The sequence below is a fragment of the Bufo bufo genome, chromosome 3, assembly GCF_905171765.1.
Source record: "Bufo bufo chromosome 3, aBufBuf1.1, whole genome shotgun sequence".
NCBI lineage: Eukaryota > Metazoa > Chordata > Amphibia > Anura > Bufonidae > Bufo > Bufo bufo.
The window spans coordinates 550,733,350-550,750,432 of NC_053391.1; the positions used below are offsets into that span (position 1 = coordinate 550,733,350).

The 17,083-nt window shown below is 43.1% G+C and overlaps 1 protein-coding gene across 1 annotated transcript in view; it reads right to left on the reverse strand.

The window, feature by feature from the left end:
* CPB2 (carboxypeptidase B2) overlaps window positions 1-17,083 on the reverse strand; it is a 123,755-nt gene that overhangs the window by 14,573 nt on the left and 92,099 nt on the right. The window contains exons 9-10 of the mRNA XM_040425445.1: window positions 16,755-16,845; window positions 8,903-9,105 (exon numbers count right to left, since the gene is read on the reverse strand). Of these exons, the coding sequence (XP_040281379.1) occupies window positions 8,903-9,105; window positions 16,755-16,845 (294 nt within the window). The remainder of the gene's footprint in view (window positions 1-8,902; window positions 9,106-16,754; window positions 16,846-17,083) is intronic.

The following is a 17,083-nucleotide window of genomic DNA, read 5'->3' on the forward strand; positions in this document are numbered from 1 at the left end:
ACTTTAGGCAAGTGACAAAACAAGCAGTCATATTCAAACAAAAAGTCACCTTGCGGTGTTGGTGGTAATTCACACCATGCGGCAATTCTGGTCGGCCTGCACCAGGGTAGCCCTTACTAGGGTCACCAGACTCCCTGAGTCCAGCAGAGCCTCCGCCGGAGTGTCTCCCACTTCCACCTGGCACAAATTATCTAGAGACTCTGGGGTACCTGTTGCACACAGCCTCCTGGCATATAGCGACTGATGGTAGCCATAGTTAGTGTCCAGGGCTCAACCCGATGGAGACAGACAGCCCTTACATGGCAGGCTCCTGACAACCGCCAGCAGACTATTGGAGCCAGGTTCGCCATGGGTAACATCCGAGCTGGTTTTATCAGCTCAAATCCTCCCGGGCCTGGGGTGGAGATTTCCAGGGATTTGCCGACCCCCCTCCCGACAGAACCGTCTTTTAGATTCCTGGTAGCTTCATAGCGTTCCACCAGGTTCACCATTCTCAAGGGCATTACCAGGAGACCCTGACCCGATCCAGTGCTGGAGAGGGTATGGCAAGCCCTCCAGAAACCTATCGGCAAATAGTCTATCCAGCATAGCCAGGGGACTCAAGAACATCAGGCTGTAGCTACTTTTGCAAGAGGTGGAGTAAGGTCATAATACTGGGTCCTCGCAGGCTCAGCTGGCTTAAACCCCCACTAATGTACCCGCTGGGCCCGGACCAACACAGTCTTGCCAAAATCTCACCCTTTACCTTTTGGTAGTCGCTTGATCGTCCGCAAGTCGAAATACACCCGCTGGGATCGGATGCCAGGAATGGAGTAACGACATCAGCCCACTGGTCACAGGGTAGCTTTTCCCTGATGGCACTTTCTCTTACATTGCCAGGTAGGTTTCGATGTCGTCTGCGGGGGTCATCTTAGGAATAGCGGCACAGACTGCATTCCCGGGCATCGTGGACGCTCGGGGTTACTCCTACTGTCTGCAAAGCCATCATGTTTTGTAGCAGCAACTGTTAGTCTCCTGCTGCAGCTATTAGCCTCACATTGCTGCAAGTTTGTCTCTCGCTGCTGCAGATTAGCCTCCATGAGGACCTTCACAACAGCCTCCATTTATCATGGGGTACTGGTTGTAATACAGCTGGTTTAGCATACGACATACAACCGTGCCTGAAAAATGCAAGAAACCAAAAATATCTGCGTTCACGCCAGCCTCACTGCTCTTGCCTGCATCCTCCACCAATTGTGGGGACTCGCTCTGGTAGTCAGGATTAGCGGACCCAGTATAGAGGCAACAACAAGTTATTTGGATCAAACAGTTCAGTGTTTTATTCACACTTTACGCAAGTGAAAAAACGCAAGCAGTCATATTCAAACAAAAAGTCACCTTGCGGTGTTGGTGGGTAATTCACACCATGCGGCAATACTGCCTCAAAGAGTCTTTGCTGATAGCAGCACCAAACTGTTTTCACACCAAACAGGTAGCAAGCCTTCATCCAGACACAAGGCTCTCAGAACCCAACACAGAGACATGGCTTCTGAGCCCAGCTGGCCTATTTAAGGACAACAGCTGCTGCCAAATCCCGGAACGGCATTTAAAATCCGTTCCGGTATTTGACCTCACCTGGCTGTAAATCAGCCCAGCAGCACATGCTGGGAGGAAAATACCTGTTTTCCCAGACCAAACCTCTGACAGTGCCTATAAAAAAGCACCTCCTTAAAGTGTCATATATGACATAAGCAGTATTAATGTTAGTAAGGACTCCATTATAATATGGTGCCGATGCACAGATGTTTATATTTAGCTCACATACTAAAGTTTGTAAGATAGTGCACATTGCGCAGACTCCAAGTGTTATCTCCTTTCTTCTTATCATTTTTTCCTTCTTAGCCAATGAAATAATGGCATGAACCTCAGAGGGGGACGCCCCCCCCCCCCCTCTCTGAAGATGTAAAACGGCTTTACTCATTGTAATAAGAAAGAGATTGTCTTTGACCAGTTTGCGTCAGCGTCTAGTCTCTCTTGCCATGGCGTGGAAATTAACTATTGTTGATCAAAGCATGCTCGGCCGAACACCCGTTCGCCTCGAGCATCGCGATGCTTGGCACATTGCGGTGTTCAGACCGAATACGGCGTGTGCTCGAGCACGATGCTCGAGTCTCCTCCCCGCACGTTTTGTTGGCTGCTACGCAGCCAATAAGTATGCATGTAAGTACTGCCACTCACTGTAATGCCATAGCCATGTTGGTTACTGGCATTACAGTGATTGGCTTGCCGGAACGCATCATCGGGTGCTATAAAGCACCCGATGACACTTGGTTCGGCTCAGTGTTAGTCAGGGAGAGCTGTGCTGTAGAAGGGACAGATAGTGTAGGGAATTAATTCAATTGAATTTTATTTTTTTGTTAGGCAGGGTTGGTGTCAGAGACCCAAGGACTATTGTATCTGGCAGCAATATATATTTTACCTGCGCTACATCTCCAGTATAACGTTAGCGTATCTGAAATATCAGTGACATTCAGTCTAATTTTTTCTCTGCTGGTGGCAGAGACATTACCTGTGCTACATCTCCTGTATAACGTTTGCCCATCCTAATATCAGTGACATTCAGTCTAATTTATTTGCGCATACACTTACAAAACCTGCGCTACTGTACGTGTGACATACTTGCAAGTATATATACCATTTAATATGCGGAAGGCGAGCGGTAAGGGACGGGAAAGTGGGCCGTGCTGCTGATGGTGCACGCAGAGGCCTTGGCCCTGTGTACGGTGAAACTGTGCCTGCTGCCAGAGCACAAGAAACACACTTATCCACGATACCTAGCTTCATGTCCCAGTTTGCAGGGCGGCGCAGGACACGGTCGGTTGGATTTGCAGCAGACAATGCTTCAGTCGGTTAAGCACCACCCTGTCTTCCACAAAGTCCAGTTTCAGTAGCCATGAGTCTGGTCAACAGAATCCTCACCCTGATCCTCCTTCCTCCCATCATGGAGAGTCTTGGCAAGCAAGTGATCCCACACTCAGATATTCCGAGGAGCTCTTTTCAGCGCCTTTCCTTGATTTGGCCCTCTCGCCAAGGGCAGCTTGAAGAGGGACATGAGGAGATCTTGTGCCCTGATTCCCAAACTCTTGAGCATCCACAGTCAGAAAAAGATGACGGTGGGAAACAGCAATTAGTGTTTCACGAGGTGAATGATGATGATGAGACACAGTTGCCAATAAGTCAACCGCAATTAGTGTCTCAAGAGGTTCATGATGAGAATGAGACAAAGTTTTCAATAAGTGAGGTCTTGTTAGGTCAACAAGTCAGGAGGATTACCAGAGTGAGGAAGTGGAAGAGGAGGTGGTGGACGATGACATCACTGACCCAAACCTGGGAAGGTGGCAAGCCGAGCGAGGACAGCAATACAGAGGAGGAGGGATCCGCAGCACTGCAACAGGCTGGAAGAGGCAGTGGGGTGATAAAAAGGGAGAAGGCGGGCCACACCAAACAGGCCCGCAACTGTTTCCCAGGGCACCCCTTGCGGCAATCTCCCTTGCCAAGGGGTAGGGTGTTCCGCAGTCTGGTCAATTGTCATTTGCAACCTGTGCCGTACCAAAATGAGCAGTGGCATGTACACTAGCAACCTCACCCACCACCAGCATAATCCACCACATGGCATCAAAGCACCCTAATAGGTGGGCCGAACACCTGGGTCCACAATAAGTGTCTGCGGGTCACACCACTGACTCCTCTTCCTTTGTGTTACGTGCTGGCCAATCCACTGTCCAAGACGCAGGCCCGGATGCCTCCCACCCTGCACCTGGACCTTCACAAGCACCATCAGCTAGCACATCCACTTCTGTGTCCCAGCGCAGTGTACAGATGTCTTTACCCCAGGCCTTGGAACTAAAGGGTAAATACCCAGCCACCCACCCACAGGCCATAGCACTAAATGCGCACGTTTCCAAATTGCTGGCCCTGGAAATGTTGCCATTTAGGCTTGTGGACACAGAGGCTTTCCGCAGCCTGATGGCAGTGGCCGTCCGTTGTTACTCCAGTCCCCAGCCGCCACTATTTTGCCCGGTGTGCATCCCCGCCTTACACCAGAATGTGTCCCGTAACATCACCCGTAACCTGTCCAACGCAGTTATTGGGAAGGTCCACTTAACGACTGGACACATGGACAAGTGCTTGTGGCCAGGGATGCTACATTTCCCTGACGGCACACTGGGTGAACGTTGTGGAGGCCGAAGCGAGTCGTACCCTGGGATGGCACAGATGCTACCGACGCCAAGGATTGCGGGCCCTACTTCCATCAGGATTTCCACCACCACCTACATTAGTAGCTGCAACCCCCCTTTTCCACTCAATCTAGAACCAGGCATGGTTGTGTCTGATAATGGCCATAACTTGGTGGCGGCTTTGGAGCTCGGCAAGGTCACACACATACCATGCCTAGCCCACGTGTTAAACTTAGTGGTTCAGCGGTTTCTGAAACCTAACCCAATTTGCCTGAGCTACTGCTGAAGGTGCGGCGCGTGTGTGCCCATTTCCGAAAGTCATCTACAGCTGCAGCTGATCTGGCAACGCTGCAGCAGCACTTGAAATTGCCAGCTCACCGACTGTTGTGCGACGTGAGCACGAGCTGGAACTCTACATTCCACATGTTGGCCAGGCTTTGTGAGCACCAGAGGGCAGTAGTTGAATACCAGCTGCAACATAGTCGTCGCCTTTCCAGTCAGCTTCCGCTCTTCACAAGCGACAAGTGGGCATGGATGTCTCTATTATCAGCGTAACCATCCCACTTCTGTGTCTACTGAAACGCTAGCTGCTCATAATGAAGGCGGACGCTTTGCATGTGGAAGAGGTGGAAATGGGGGAAGACAGTACATAGGGTGATAGCCAGACCACCCTCATTTCGTCTTCTCAGCGTGAATTGGATGATGATGAGGAGGAGGAGGAGGAGGAGCAGGAGACAGTTGCCTCCGCTACAGAGGGTAGTACCCATAGCAGGTTCATTCCATCTGTTCAGTGTGAATGGGCAGAAGAGGAGGAAGAGGATGAGGACATTGAGAGTCATCCTCCTGATGAGGACAGCGAAAGTCTTGTCTGTTGGGACTCTGGCACACATGGCTGACTTTATGTTATGCTGCCTTTCCCTGTGACCTTTGCGTTGTACACATTTTGGCCAACACCGATTACTTGTTGTTCACCCTTCTTGACCGCCGCTACAAAGAGAACTTCTCATCTCTCATTCTTGTGGTGGAGAGGACTAGCAAAATGGTGCAAAACCAGAAGGTCCTTGTGGAAAAATTGCTCCGAAAATTTCCTGCTGACAACGCTGGCGGCAGAGTACGTAGTTCCTTGGGCAACCGAGGAAGGGAGACGAGGGGAACACACAGCAGTTCTAACAGAGACAGGGCAACACTCTCCAAGGCCTGGGACAGTTTCATGACACCCCGCCAGCACCCTCACCCTGATGCGCGGCCTACTGTCACAAGGAGAGAAACATTTTGGAAGATGGTGAAGGAGTACATAGATCCCTCTGTGCCTTACAACTATTGGGTGTCCGAGCTGGACACGGGGCACGAACTGGCGCTCTACGCCTTGGAGGCGCTGGCCTGCCCTGCCGCCAGCGTTTTGTCAGAGCGGGTATTTAGTGCTGCTGGGGGCATAATTACTGATAAGCGCATCCGCCTGTCAACGGAAAATGCTGACCGGTTGACTCTTATCAAAATGAACAAGGCCTGGATTGCCCCTGACTTCTCTACTCCACCAGAGGAAAGCGACTGAACATAAAGGCACTTTAAATATGGCTTTTATGGTGTATTGAATACACTGTATTCCCATGCACCCTTTCCACCACAAAAAAGGGTATATGGTTCAAACTTCCTTTTCTCATTCTCCTCCTCCATCATATTAACAAGACCCTCAACCATCATTTTTTCAATGGTCAGCTCAGCATCAGGCCCTAGCCCATAATTTTTTTAATAGTCAGATCAGCAGCATGTCCTCGCCCCTAATGTTTTAGAGAGTCGGCTCACCAGCAGACCCTCAACCAAAATTTTTTTCGATGGTCAGCTCAGCAGCAGGCCCTCAACCATAATTTTTTTCGATGGTGCGCTCAGCAGCAGGCACTCGCCCATAATGTTTTAGGTGGTCAGCTCAGCAGCAGGCACTCACCCCTAATGTTCTAGAGATTCAGCTCAGCAGCAGACCTTCACCCCTAATGTTTTAATGAAAAGAAGGAAAAAAGGAGGAAGTTTATTCAGACACTACAGTATCTAGAGAGAAAAATCCCCTTGTGTCTGACAGTAGGCGCCGACAGTGGTGGTGACTGAAGTATAAGTAGCGCAAGGGTGGCAGCCAAAAAAATGTCCAAGCAGGGCACTCAATGTAGATTTAGAAAAAACAAAAATAGGGGTGGGGGGGAGGTATAGAAAAGGCGCCAAACCGAGCAAAAAATGCACTAATTTTTTTTTATATCATGGTGCTAGTGTGCTAGCATAATATACAAAAAAAGCTTCTATATATATAAAACCTTTCATATAGAAAACAACAAAATAAAATAATGATAATAAGAATTATTAATAATTAATAATAAAAAAATTATTAATAAAAAGAATTAATAAAATTTATAATAATTTTTTTTTTTTATAATAATAAAAAAAAAATTGTTGAAATGAATGCGGTCCCTGTTGTGGTGAACACAGAGGGTTAAAGGTGGAGGTTAAAAACCAAGGTTAAAAGAAAGGAATAAAATGGATGAATGAACATCCAGTGAGGCACTTACTTCACTGGGGGGTCGTCAGCAGGATAAGCATAAAACACCAGTGACGATTCCCCCCTGGCCAGGATCGTGTGTAGAGTCTTAGTGAATGATGGCAGCAAGGCAGTGTGCTTCTGATCAAATCACCTTATCCAATAAAGGTGATTTGATCAGAAGCACACTGCCTTGCTGCCATCAAACACTAAGACTCTACACACGATCCTGGCCAGGGGGGAATCGTCACAGGTGTTTTATGCTTATCCTGCTGACGACCCCCCAGTGAAGTAAGTGCCTCACTGGATGTTCATTCATCCATTTTATTCCTTTCTTTTAACCTTGGTTTTTAACCTCCACCTTTAACCCTCTGTGTTCACCACAGCAGGGACGGCATTCATTTCAACTATTTTTTATTTTTTTTATTATTCATTTTATTAATTCTTTTTATTAATAATTTTTTTATTATTAATTATTAATAATTCTTATTATCATTATTTTATTTTGTTGTTTTCTATATGAAAGGTTTTATATATAGAAGCTTTTCTGGTATATTATGCTAGCACACTAGCACCATGATATAAAAAAAATTTAGTGCATTTTTGCTCGGTTTGGCGCCTTTTCTATACCTCCCCCCCCACCCCTATTTTTTTTTTTCTAAAACCCTAATGTTTTAGATGGTCAGCTCAGCAGCAGACCCTCACCCCTAATGTTTTAGATGGTCAGATCAGCAGCAGGCCCTCACCCATAATGTTTTAGAGGGCCACCAGAAGGCCATCAGTCATAATTTTTCAAGGGTGTGTATGATGCCCTCCTTTATGTGTTATAAAGGGTGTATTGGAGTGCCAGTTCCTTGTCATTTTTGGCAGCCCTTTCACTTAGTGCATAGGCTTTCACTTAGTGCATAGGCAAAAATAAGACTTCCAGGAAATTCCTGAACCCCTGAACCAATCTGGGTGATTTTTGGATAGGTTGTTCACCCAGATCGAGGCTTTTATAGGGATATGTGGTGTTTGGGGTGTTTTCTGTGGTTGGGAAAAAATGCGTATTTTATGCCTGTGAGTAATTAAGTTCATTGTGTTTGTTAAATATATCACAGGCAGAGTCCGTTGTGTTTGTTAGATATGTCACAGGCAATGCCATTGTGTTGTTAATTGCGTCACAGACAATGCCTTTTCTGTTATTGATTGCATCCATTGTCTTTGTTGAATGTATATTTTTTGTGTTTAAACTGTAAAACTGTAAATAATTGGCTGCTATGTTATGTCCTCAGTTCCCAACCAGGTCCACGGGGGTGGTAACGTTGTTGGAAAATGTGTATAAAAGGCAATGCTGGTGTGGTCATTAAAGGAGTTCCTTTACATTCAACATAGAGCCTCGTCTCATGTGTGTGGGGATTGCTATACGCTGTATACTCCCCTGGCTATAACCTCTAGCTCTTGTAAGAGCTGTTCCTGTTCCTTGTTCCTGTGGTGGTTATGGTGTCGAGCGGAGTGCTTGGAGTCCTCGGGAAGCACTAGGAGCATCCATCAACAGAGGTACCCAGTCGGGGTGCCAGGAGATCCGTTACACAAGTAATATACAGGAAAGAATGTTTCCTAAAAAATTCAGAGCAGGGGGTGCCTGGTTTAATGCTTGGGTTCTCCCATTGACTTTCATTGTGCTCGGGTGCTCGGTAGAGCACCCAAGCATCCCGAGGTGTTCTACTCGCGCACCCGAGCACTTTGGTGTTCGATCAACACTAATTTTAACCCCTTGGGGTACCCTGATTTTGAGAACCAGAGTGTATCTTAAATGCTTTAATTAAAGCACTTCAACACTGGCACAACATAGAGTTATAATAAAAGATTATGCAAAATTGTTATTGCATGTGGAATATAATTATTTCCATAAATATGTCAGAAGAGGTGACAGGTCCTATGCCAAGTACTCTATCAGCCAGTCATACACTATACAGATTGTTAAAAGAACTACCTGAGCAGTGTGTGAGTACTCCCTAGAGACATGGCCTGTACCCCTTCAGATTCAAGTATCTCAGGTTCAGAACCTATAATGTACACCATCTACTGTAAACCAAGACCACTTCTGTCTGTGACAATATCTTTTTTTTTTTTTTTTTTTTACTTTTTCTATAATAGAAAAATAAAATAGATTGAATCTTACCAATTCTTCATGATCTTTTGATTTCTCTGTGGTATATGAATATGGGAAAAGCACCATCTGGGAGTAAGAATGCATTGTTATGTAGCCTTTAATGGTATCTTTGTGCTGTCTGATAAAGTTGGCCACTGCAGCCACTTCTGGTTCAGATTCTGGGAAAGGTCCACAGTATGTATCTTTGCAAGGATTACTGGAGGCTCCCGGTCCTAGGACATAATGTAATAATATGCATTATATCTGCACAGTGGTTATTAGAAGAGGATACATAGAGCTATATTGCTGATGACTGGATTTATACTGCTTTAACGTATAGGCACCATTTTAGGATGCTTAGCCTTGCACCATACAGAAGCCACAGCAATGACCATGACACACTCATGTACTGGTGTCTAAAATCTGTCTAAAAAGTGGCACAAATTGGCACAGTTTAGCTCAATTTGATGCTACTAGGGTTTCTGTACTTGTTTCTAACTTGCTTGGGGACTGACCTAAGATGCTCCATTTTGTGCCATAATTGCACCACAATTCTGGCAAAAAATTGCAAAAAATTCTGTCTCAGAGTAAAGCCTTATTCACACAGTCAGTGTTTGGTCAGTGTTTTCTATCAGTGATTGTGAGCCAAAACCAGGATTGGAGCCTCCACAGACCGAACACTGACTGTGAATAAGACATAAGCCAACCATTAGATGGTATATAGCTAGGCAAAAGTGTCTATCAATGTACCATAGATATCATCCAACCTGATTCCCTGTGATGCAGCCTAGGTTTACGCCATGTTTAGGATTAGTAAATCTGGGCCACTGTCTAATATCACATGAGTGACAACCAATTTGGTTGATATACCAGCTCCAACGGGCATTGTCTGATGTTTTGTGCTTGTTAATTTTTTTTGTTTTAGGGAAAAGACTGTGGAAAAGATTTATCAAAACTGCTGTAAAGAAAACTGGCTTAGCTTCCCCTAGCAACCAATCAGATTCCACCTTTTATTTTTTAAAGGAGCAGTAAAAAATGAAAGATGGAATCTGAATGGTTGCTATGGACAACTAAACCAGTTTTCTTAAATCTCCCCCTAAATATTAAAAGTACACAAATAATGAAAACAAATCCCATCAACCCCACGCTCCTTTCCTTTGATTCTATATCATATGACAGCACTCTATGTCACTGATCTGTCATGGCTGCCCTTACACAAGACTCAGAGCAGTGCAGTGTGGTGAGACTCCTATGGGCAAAGCCAGGCATGATGGAAAATATAGGATTCATTAGGAAAAACATACTGTATCAGAGGGGGTGAAGGAATCAAGATGGCAGACAACCTACAAATTACACCTCAAATATAAGGTATACACAAGAAATACACTAGAGCCTCTATCTTTTGCTTTAATAGTGGCATATCCGGCACTATATAGGCAAAAAATCCTGGAGTGCTTCTTTAATCTGAATACATTCACAATGCTATGGCAAACTTAGGAGCTTACTGCATAAAGGCTATGGTAAAATAGTATGCAGTGAGTTTCTAAGCTCCCCCTAGTGGCTGCTGCAGGCAGATAAAACTTTATCATTTAACTCACATGTTACATTCACAGTCACCTATCAATATTTTTGAAATCTGTAGGTTCAGATTTTGCTGCAGATCTGTGGATAATTCAAAGCAAAATCCACAATTGTTGGGTTTTGTTGCAGATTGTGACTTCCCTATTGAACCCCATGGGGAAAATCCACAACAAATCTGCAGTCAGTTTGTGACAGAAATTGACACCTTTCAGATTTAAAACTCTGCACCATAGATCAATTTCTGCACAGTGATTTCCCACTGCATGCAGAAAACAATCTGATCCATATCAGTAATACTGTAATCCACTATAGAATTTCCATGCACAAATCCTTATGGAAAATCTTCAACTTTTCTGGTACATGTGGATGCACCCTAAGGCTATGCAGGGGATGTAAAGCCCTCTATAAAAAAAAAAAGGGGCAACAACTGCCTTAAAGACGTATTAAGAAAGTTGGACCTTAAAAGGTTTTCCTGATCCCATAATAATTTTTTTTCTAACTTACATTCCGGACCTTAAACACTGATTCTGCCCCAAGTGCTTGTGTTATATGTCTGTGATTTCCTTCCCTTGTTCTCTGCATCAATTCATCCTGTAATCACAGAGTACCTTCACCAGTGTAAAACGTAACCTTTCCTGACGATCATTAAAAATCATCCAATTTGTGCCCTTAAAAAGCAATTAACAAAGAGGCTGGGCAGGGCAAGGAAAGTAGAATTGACTCACCCTCACACTTGCCCTATCAAGCTATAGGCCCTGCCTAGCAAAACGGAAGGCCGCCTCCTGATAGGCCCTATATGTCCCTGACAAGGGATAGATACCGCCACCCGTGAAGAGACCTATTATGACTACAGTCCAATAGTAATGTCATAAGTCAATGCATGTTTTAGAAAATAATAAAGTTACAAAAATAATCGCACATAATACATATATGCTCCAAAATAAACCAGTGCCGTCCAGGTTTTGATCACCAATGGAAAAGAAAGGAGAACATACCATATGTCCCAGGAATGCAAATTTTGTCCCAACGCGTTTCTCTGAACCGTTCTCTGGGCTCAGTTCATCAGGGGACCACATATAACAAAAAGACTCCAAAAAACAAATGATACCGGAATAGAGGCAATAATATGCGTGCGAATCAGATTATATTCTTGTAGTAATGCCCAAATGATAATGGTAAATCTCATGGCCATAAAGAAAGACAATTCCCACATATTTGGGACCAAATATAATGCATCTGCATCACATACCAAATGTCCACAGTGCTGCTACTACTGAGACCCTTTTAAAAAATCTACCACACACCATTTAAATACTGGTAATCAAAGTATGGCTTTCAATAAAATCGAAACAACAGCAGGATAGGCCAATCAACATGACAAATCGCTATGACAGAAAGGGGAGGATATGATTATACTCCCCTAAATCCCAAATGAGATGCCAAGCCTGGAGAGGTTACGATAAGGGATCAGTCTGGGTCAGCACAGGAGCATTGGTGGTGCAGTGGTGGCCATCTTGATGGAAAGTCTGGTCTCTGTCCATGTCAGCATACAATCAGCATCGCTCTAAATACCTGCGCGCCGAAAACCGGAAGTCACATTACCGGAAGTCGGCGGTGGAACGCAAACGCAAATACAGGAAGTAAATCGCAGCTATTACTAATAATACAAAAAAAAAAGGACAGAGAAACTATTGGGCATAACAATAATTGTACAGATGGGCAGCCACTATACCCTGTTACTACAAGAAGATTATTTGACTATTGAAAAACAGTATTTTGCCATATATCATTGTCACTTTATATCAGCTTAGCAGACAGGGGATGGGGAGGTAAAATGAGAGGGAAGTTACTATCCTCTGACATCACCATTATGTTCAAAGTCACATGTCCGGAGATAGGTTTATAACGTTTGTTTCTCACATCCCCCACATGTTCCAAAATCCATCTCTTAAATGCGCAGCATGTTTTACCTACATACATTAAATTGCAGGTGCATTTACATAGATATATTACACCTTCAGTATTGCAATTAGCAAAAGAGCTGGTATAGTATACCCTGTGTCCACCAGAAATTGAGACTTGAGACCCTCTATCATCAAATTGACAAGCTTTACAGTGGCCGCAATGAAAGGTACCAGTCTGTCTATTGGTCAGCCATGTCTTTTTTTTATCGTCTCAAAGTGGCTGTAAGCCAAGGTATCTCTTAAATTGCGACCACGTCTATACATAATTGCTGGAAAATCTGGAATAAATCCAGAAATATTCGGATTGGTTTTCAGGAGTGACCAATATTTACCAAGTACATTTCTCACATCCTGCGCCAAGGAATCAAAAGTTCCAATAATACGTATAGTTTTATACTCTTGTTGTCTGCTTTTGGGGGTTAATAACTTAGTTCTATCGCATTTCCGTGCAAATTCCCATGCCTGATTTAACACTTTTCTCCGTAACCTTTTTCTCTAAATCTCTGATACAGAATGGTACCCTCTTTCTCAAAAATCCTCATCCCTTGTACAGTTACTCCGTATTCTGAGGAACTGTCGCTTTTGGGATTCCCTTCTTTAACGGAATAGGATGAAAACTCCCCCATTGCAAAAAACTGTTAGTGGAGGTATCTTTACAATGTAGGTATGTCTGAATCATATTATCTTTATCCATAGCCGAATATCTAGAAAAGCAATAAAAATCTTTCTGTATCTCATAGGTAAAAAATAACCCAATTTTGTTCTGATTAAGTGTCTCGACAAATAACTGAAATTCTCATTTCTCACCTGACCACAGTATCAAAATATTGTCGATATATCGTACCCACAATAAAATATGTGAGACCCAGTTGGCATATTGGTCAGAAAAACTATTGTATCCCCCCACTAGCCCAGGAGCAAGTTAGCATAAGTTGGGGCACAAGGACTCCCCATAGCGGTGCCCCTGAGCTGGTGGTAGTACTTAGAGTTGAATACAAATTAGTTATGAGTCGAGATGAATTCTAGCTAAAGAAGAACAAAACTATTATGGCCCTGATAATGATTGCTATTGGTATCAAGGAAATACTTGGTAGCCCTCAATCCCATTTGGTGTGGGATGGATGTATAGAGGGCCTCAACATCAATCGAGGCCAGCCACACCTCAGCCTCAACCACTTTACCCTTGAGCTTATTGAGCAGATCCATCGTATCTTGTATGTACGAAGTAAGGGATAGGACAAAGGGACGTAGAATTTTATCTATGTAGATACCAGCATTTTGAGTCAGATTTCCAATCCTGGAGACAATTGGCCTCCCTTTTAGAGGATGCAACTCCTTATGGACTTAGGAAGTCCATAAAAGGTAGCAATTTTTGGATGTTGGGGGAATAGAAATTCATACTTATTTCGATCTATCCAATGATTGTCTAACGCTTCCTTTAGTAGAATCATCAGTTGCAGTTGATACTGAGTGGTAGGATTCCGCACCAATAGTTCATAACTTTTTTTTATCCTAAAGGAGTAATAAGCACATCTGTTTGTACTGTTTACAGTTCAATATCACGATTCCCCCCCCTTATCTGATGATTTATTAATTATTAATATATAATCCTTAAATAATTATTAATAATATTAATCCTTTTTCTCACTGAGATTTTTGAGACCTGCCATCTCACTGGTAGAGTAATTTTTAGGATGATGTGGGGTATCAACACATTGATCCAAATGTTCCATATCTCTTAATTACTGAGTTTAAAAATAGATCCATGTGATGATCTGACCCTTTAGGTGGCATCTTTCTATTTTTATTCCTCAGAGTGGTAAATGGTCCCTTGCCTTTCTCTCTCTCTATAATTTTCTTCGATCAACTTGGCAAGATCCTCTACACCCTGAAGATCCTCGAGTTCTATTCCCAATTCTAAAAATTTTTTACTGTTTGTTTGTGTGAACATTTTATGCCAATGGATTTTTCTAATAAACAGATGTAAATCTTTAATCCAGTCAAAAACATTAAAGGGGTTCAGCTCTGAACCCTGACATACCCATAATTTCACCCAGGCCGCCCACCTGGTGTTAGCATCGGAGAATTTCATACTCCGATGCTCTCCTTTTCCCTGCGCTGGATCGCGCAGGGAAAGGGCTCTTCTATTTACAATAACACACTGCTAGTTCAGAGTCTGTTAGTGTAGTACCCGATAGCATCAAAATCAATGAGGGGTCATAACCAAAATTTTTATTTATTCGCTTTGGATCCGTTATTGTAGGGTGTAAGAGTTCGGTTGTAGACTTTGCCCTAAAAAAGTAGAGGGTAATGACAGGTTTTAGGCATTGTGAGAAAAAGAGGAGGTAGAGGAACACAAAGATAAATTGGAACCTCCCAATGTGGACTTCCCTAGTGAAGATGGTCTGGTGGTCTGTCGTGTATTGGTGTTTCTCCATGTCTCTTGATTAGTATAGTTGGATATAGGGATACTAGGGAAAATGTTGCTGTTCCTTTTCCTATCTCCCTTTTTGTACCTCCTACCCCCTCTGACATGACCACGTATTCTGTAACCGCCTCTTACACTCCTAGTATATTGTGATTTAGGGGTGTCGCGGTCTAGGCTACCTGCTTCTGATATAGAGGTTTCAATATTAAACCCTATATTCATCTGTTGGGTATTAATGTAAGCTGTCTTATCTCTAAATTCACCGAGATCTCTGACAAATTGTCTATGTTTACGATCAACCAGAATAGATTTATATCTGCCAATGTTTGTTTCTAATTCTGACTCACGTTTGCTAAATTCTGTATGATCCTTAAAAGTCAATGTGCTTTGTGTTAATTCCTCAATTCGTTTCTCAAAGAGGTGAATCTTCTGTTGCTCCTCTTCTACCAATAATTTCATAACTTGTATGAAACTCTCTGTGGCTATGGCTTCCCACTTATTGACAAATTCAGGAGTGGGCACCCTCGTAGCTGTATGAATATAAATACGTAACCCCTTTGAAATAGTAATATTTTGAATGTAATTATTAAGATCTTGTGTTTTCCACCAGGATTTAAGATATTCCTTGTGGATATTATAGGGGTCTTTAAAGGCTTCCTTGATGGTGGGAGCCTGAGTGATCTGTAAATTGACCTCGCTCTCAAAAAACACCACACTGGCTTCCATTAACCATTTTTCAGTATCATAATACGTTTTTAGAAGACTAGCCATTCTATAAATGATGCCAACAATGGAATCAACCAAAAAGATCAAAAAAGTTTCACAGTTCTGATAGATATAGACATCAGATGTCAGGTAGTCACTAGTATAACTTAATTATAATGTAATCACAGAGTACCTTCACCAGTGTAAAACGTCACCTTTACTGATGATCATTAAAAATCACCTAATTTGTGCCCTTAAAAAGCAATTAACAAAGAGGCTGGACAGGACAAGGATAGGAGAATTGACTCACCTTCACACTTGCCCTATCAAGCTATAAGCCTAGCCTAGCAAAATGGGGGGGCCATTCCGTTTTGCTAGACAGGGCCTATAGCTTGATAGGCCAAGTGTAAGGGTGAGTCAATTCTCCTTTCCTGTGCTGTGTTTTTATCTTTCCCCCTAAAAATAAAAAAAGTTATTTAATACACTATATATACCCCAGAATGGTTCCTAAAAAAAACTACAACTAATCCCGCAAAATAAAAAAAATATAGAAGAAAAAAATGAAAATGTTATGACTGCTAGAACACAAAGGATCCGTCTGCATTATAGTTTAAAAAAAATTCTAAGTGTGAAAGTATTTCAGACGGATCCGTCCAGACTTTACATTGAAAGTCAATGGAGGATGGATCCGTTTGAAAATTGAGCCATACTGTGTCAAATTCAAACGGATCCGTCCCCATTGACTTACATTGTAAGTCTGGACGGATCCGTTTGCCTCCGCACGGCCAGGCGGACACCCGAACGCTGCAAGCAGCGTTCGGGTGTCCGCTTGCTGAGCGGAGCGGAGGCTGAACGCTGTCAGACTGATGCATTCTGAGCGGATCCGCATCCACTCAGAATGCATTGGGGCAGTATGGATTCGTTCGGGGCCGCTTGTGAGCCCCTTCAAACGGAGCTCACAAGCGGAGCCCCGAACGCTAGTGTGAAAGTAGCCTAAAATAATTTATGTCACTAAGGGGCACCAACAAGATTTACTGCAGACACATAAAAATCTACAATAAAAAAGTGACATTTTTGGTAAGGTTTTTCCATTTTTAATGGGACTGTTATAAGGTTAAAACAACAAAGGTAACCACTAATAGCCTGGTATTATTGTACAATTTATTTTCTATTAATTATATCATAAGAGGGGAAAAAAACTTACCACACCAACCAGCATCAAAGTTCCTATTAAGGTCAGTCCCATAGCAGTTATTGTTTGGCTGCGTAGATCGATTCTTCCTCCACATTCTATTCTGTTATAGTTAAATAGCATAAAATATATTGTATAGTTACATATTAGAAAATCTCTTATGTTTTGTATAATTCTTTTTAAACAGGATTTAATTACATGGATATAAATGTTGCTACTTCTACAAGACGCTGATACCTGTTCTTGGATTTTATTTGAACATTTCTGGGGAGGTACTGTTCTTCATTGAAGAGGTATTGTGGTGTATGGAGAATTAATTCTTCTGGCAATGCTCTATGAAA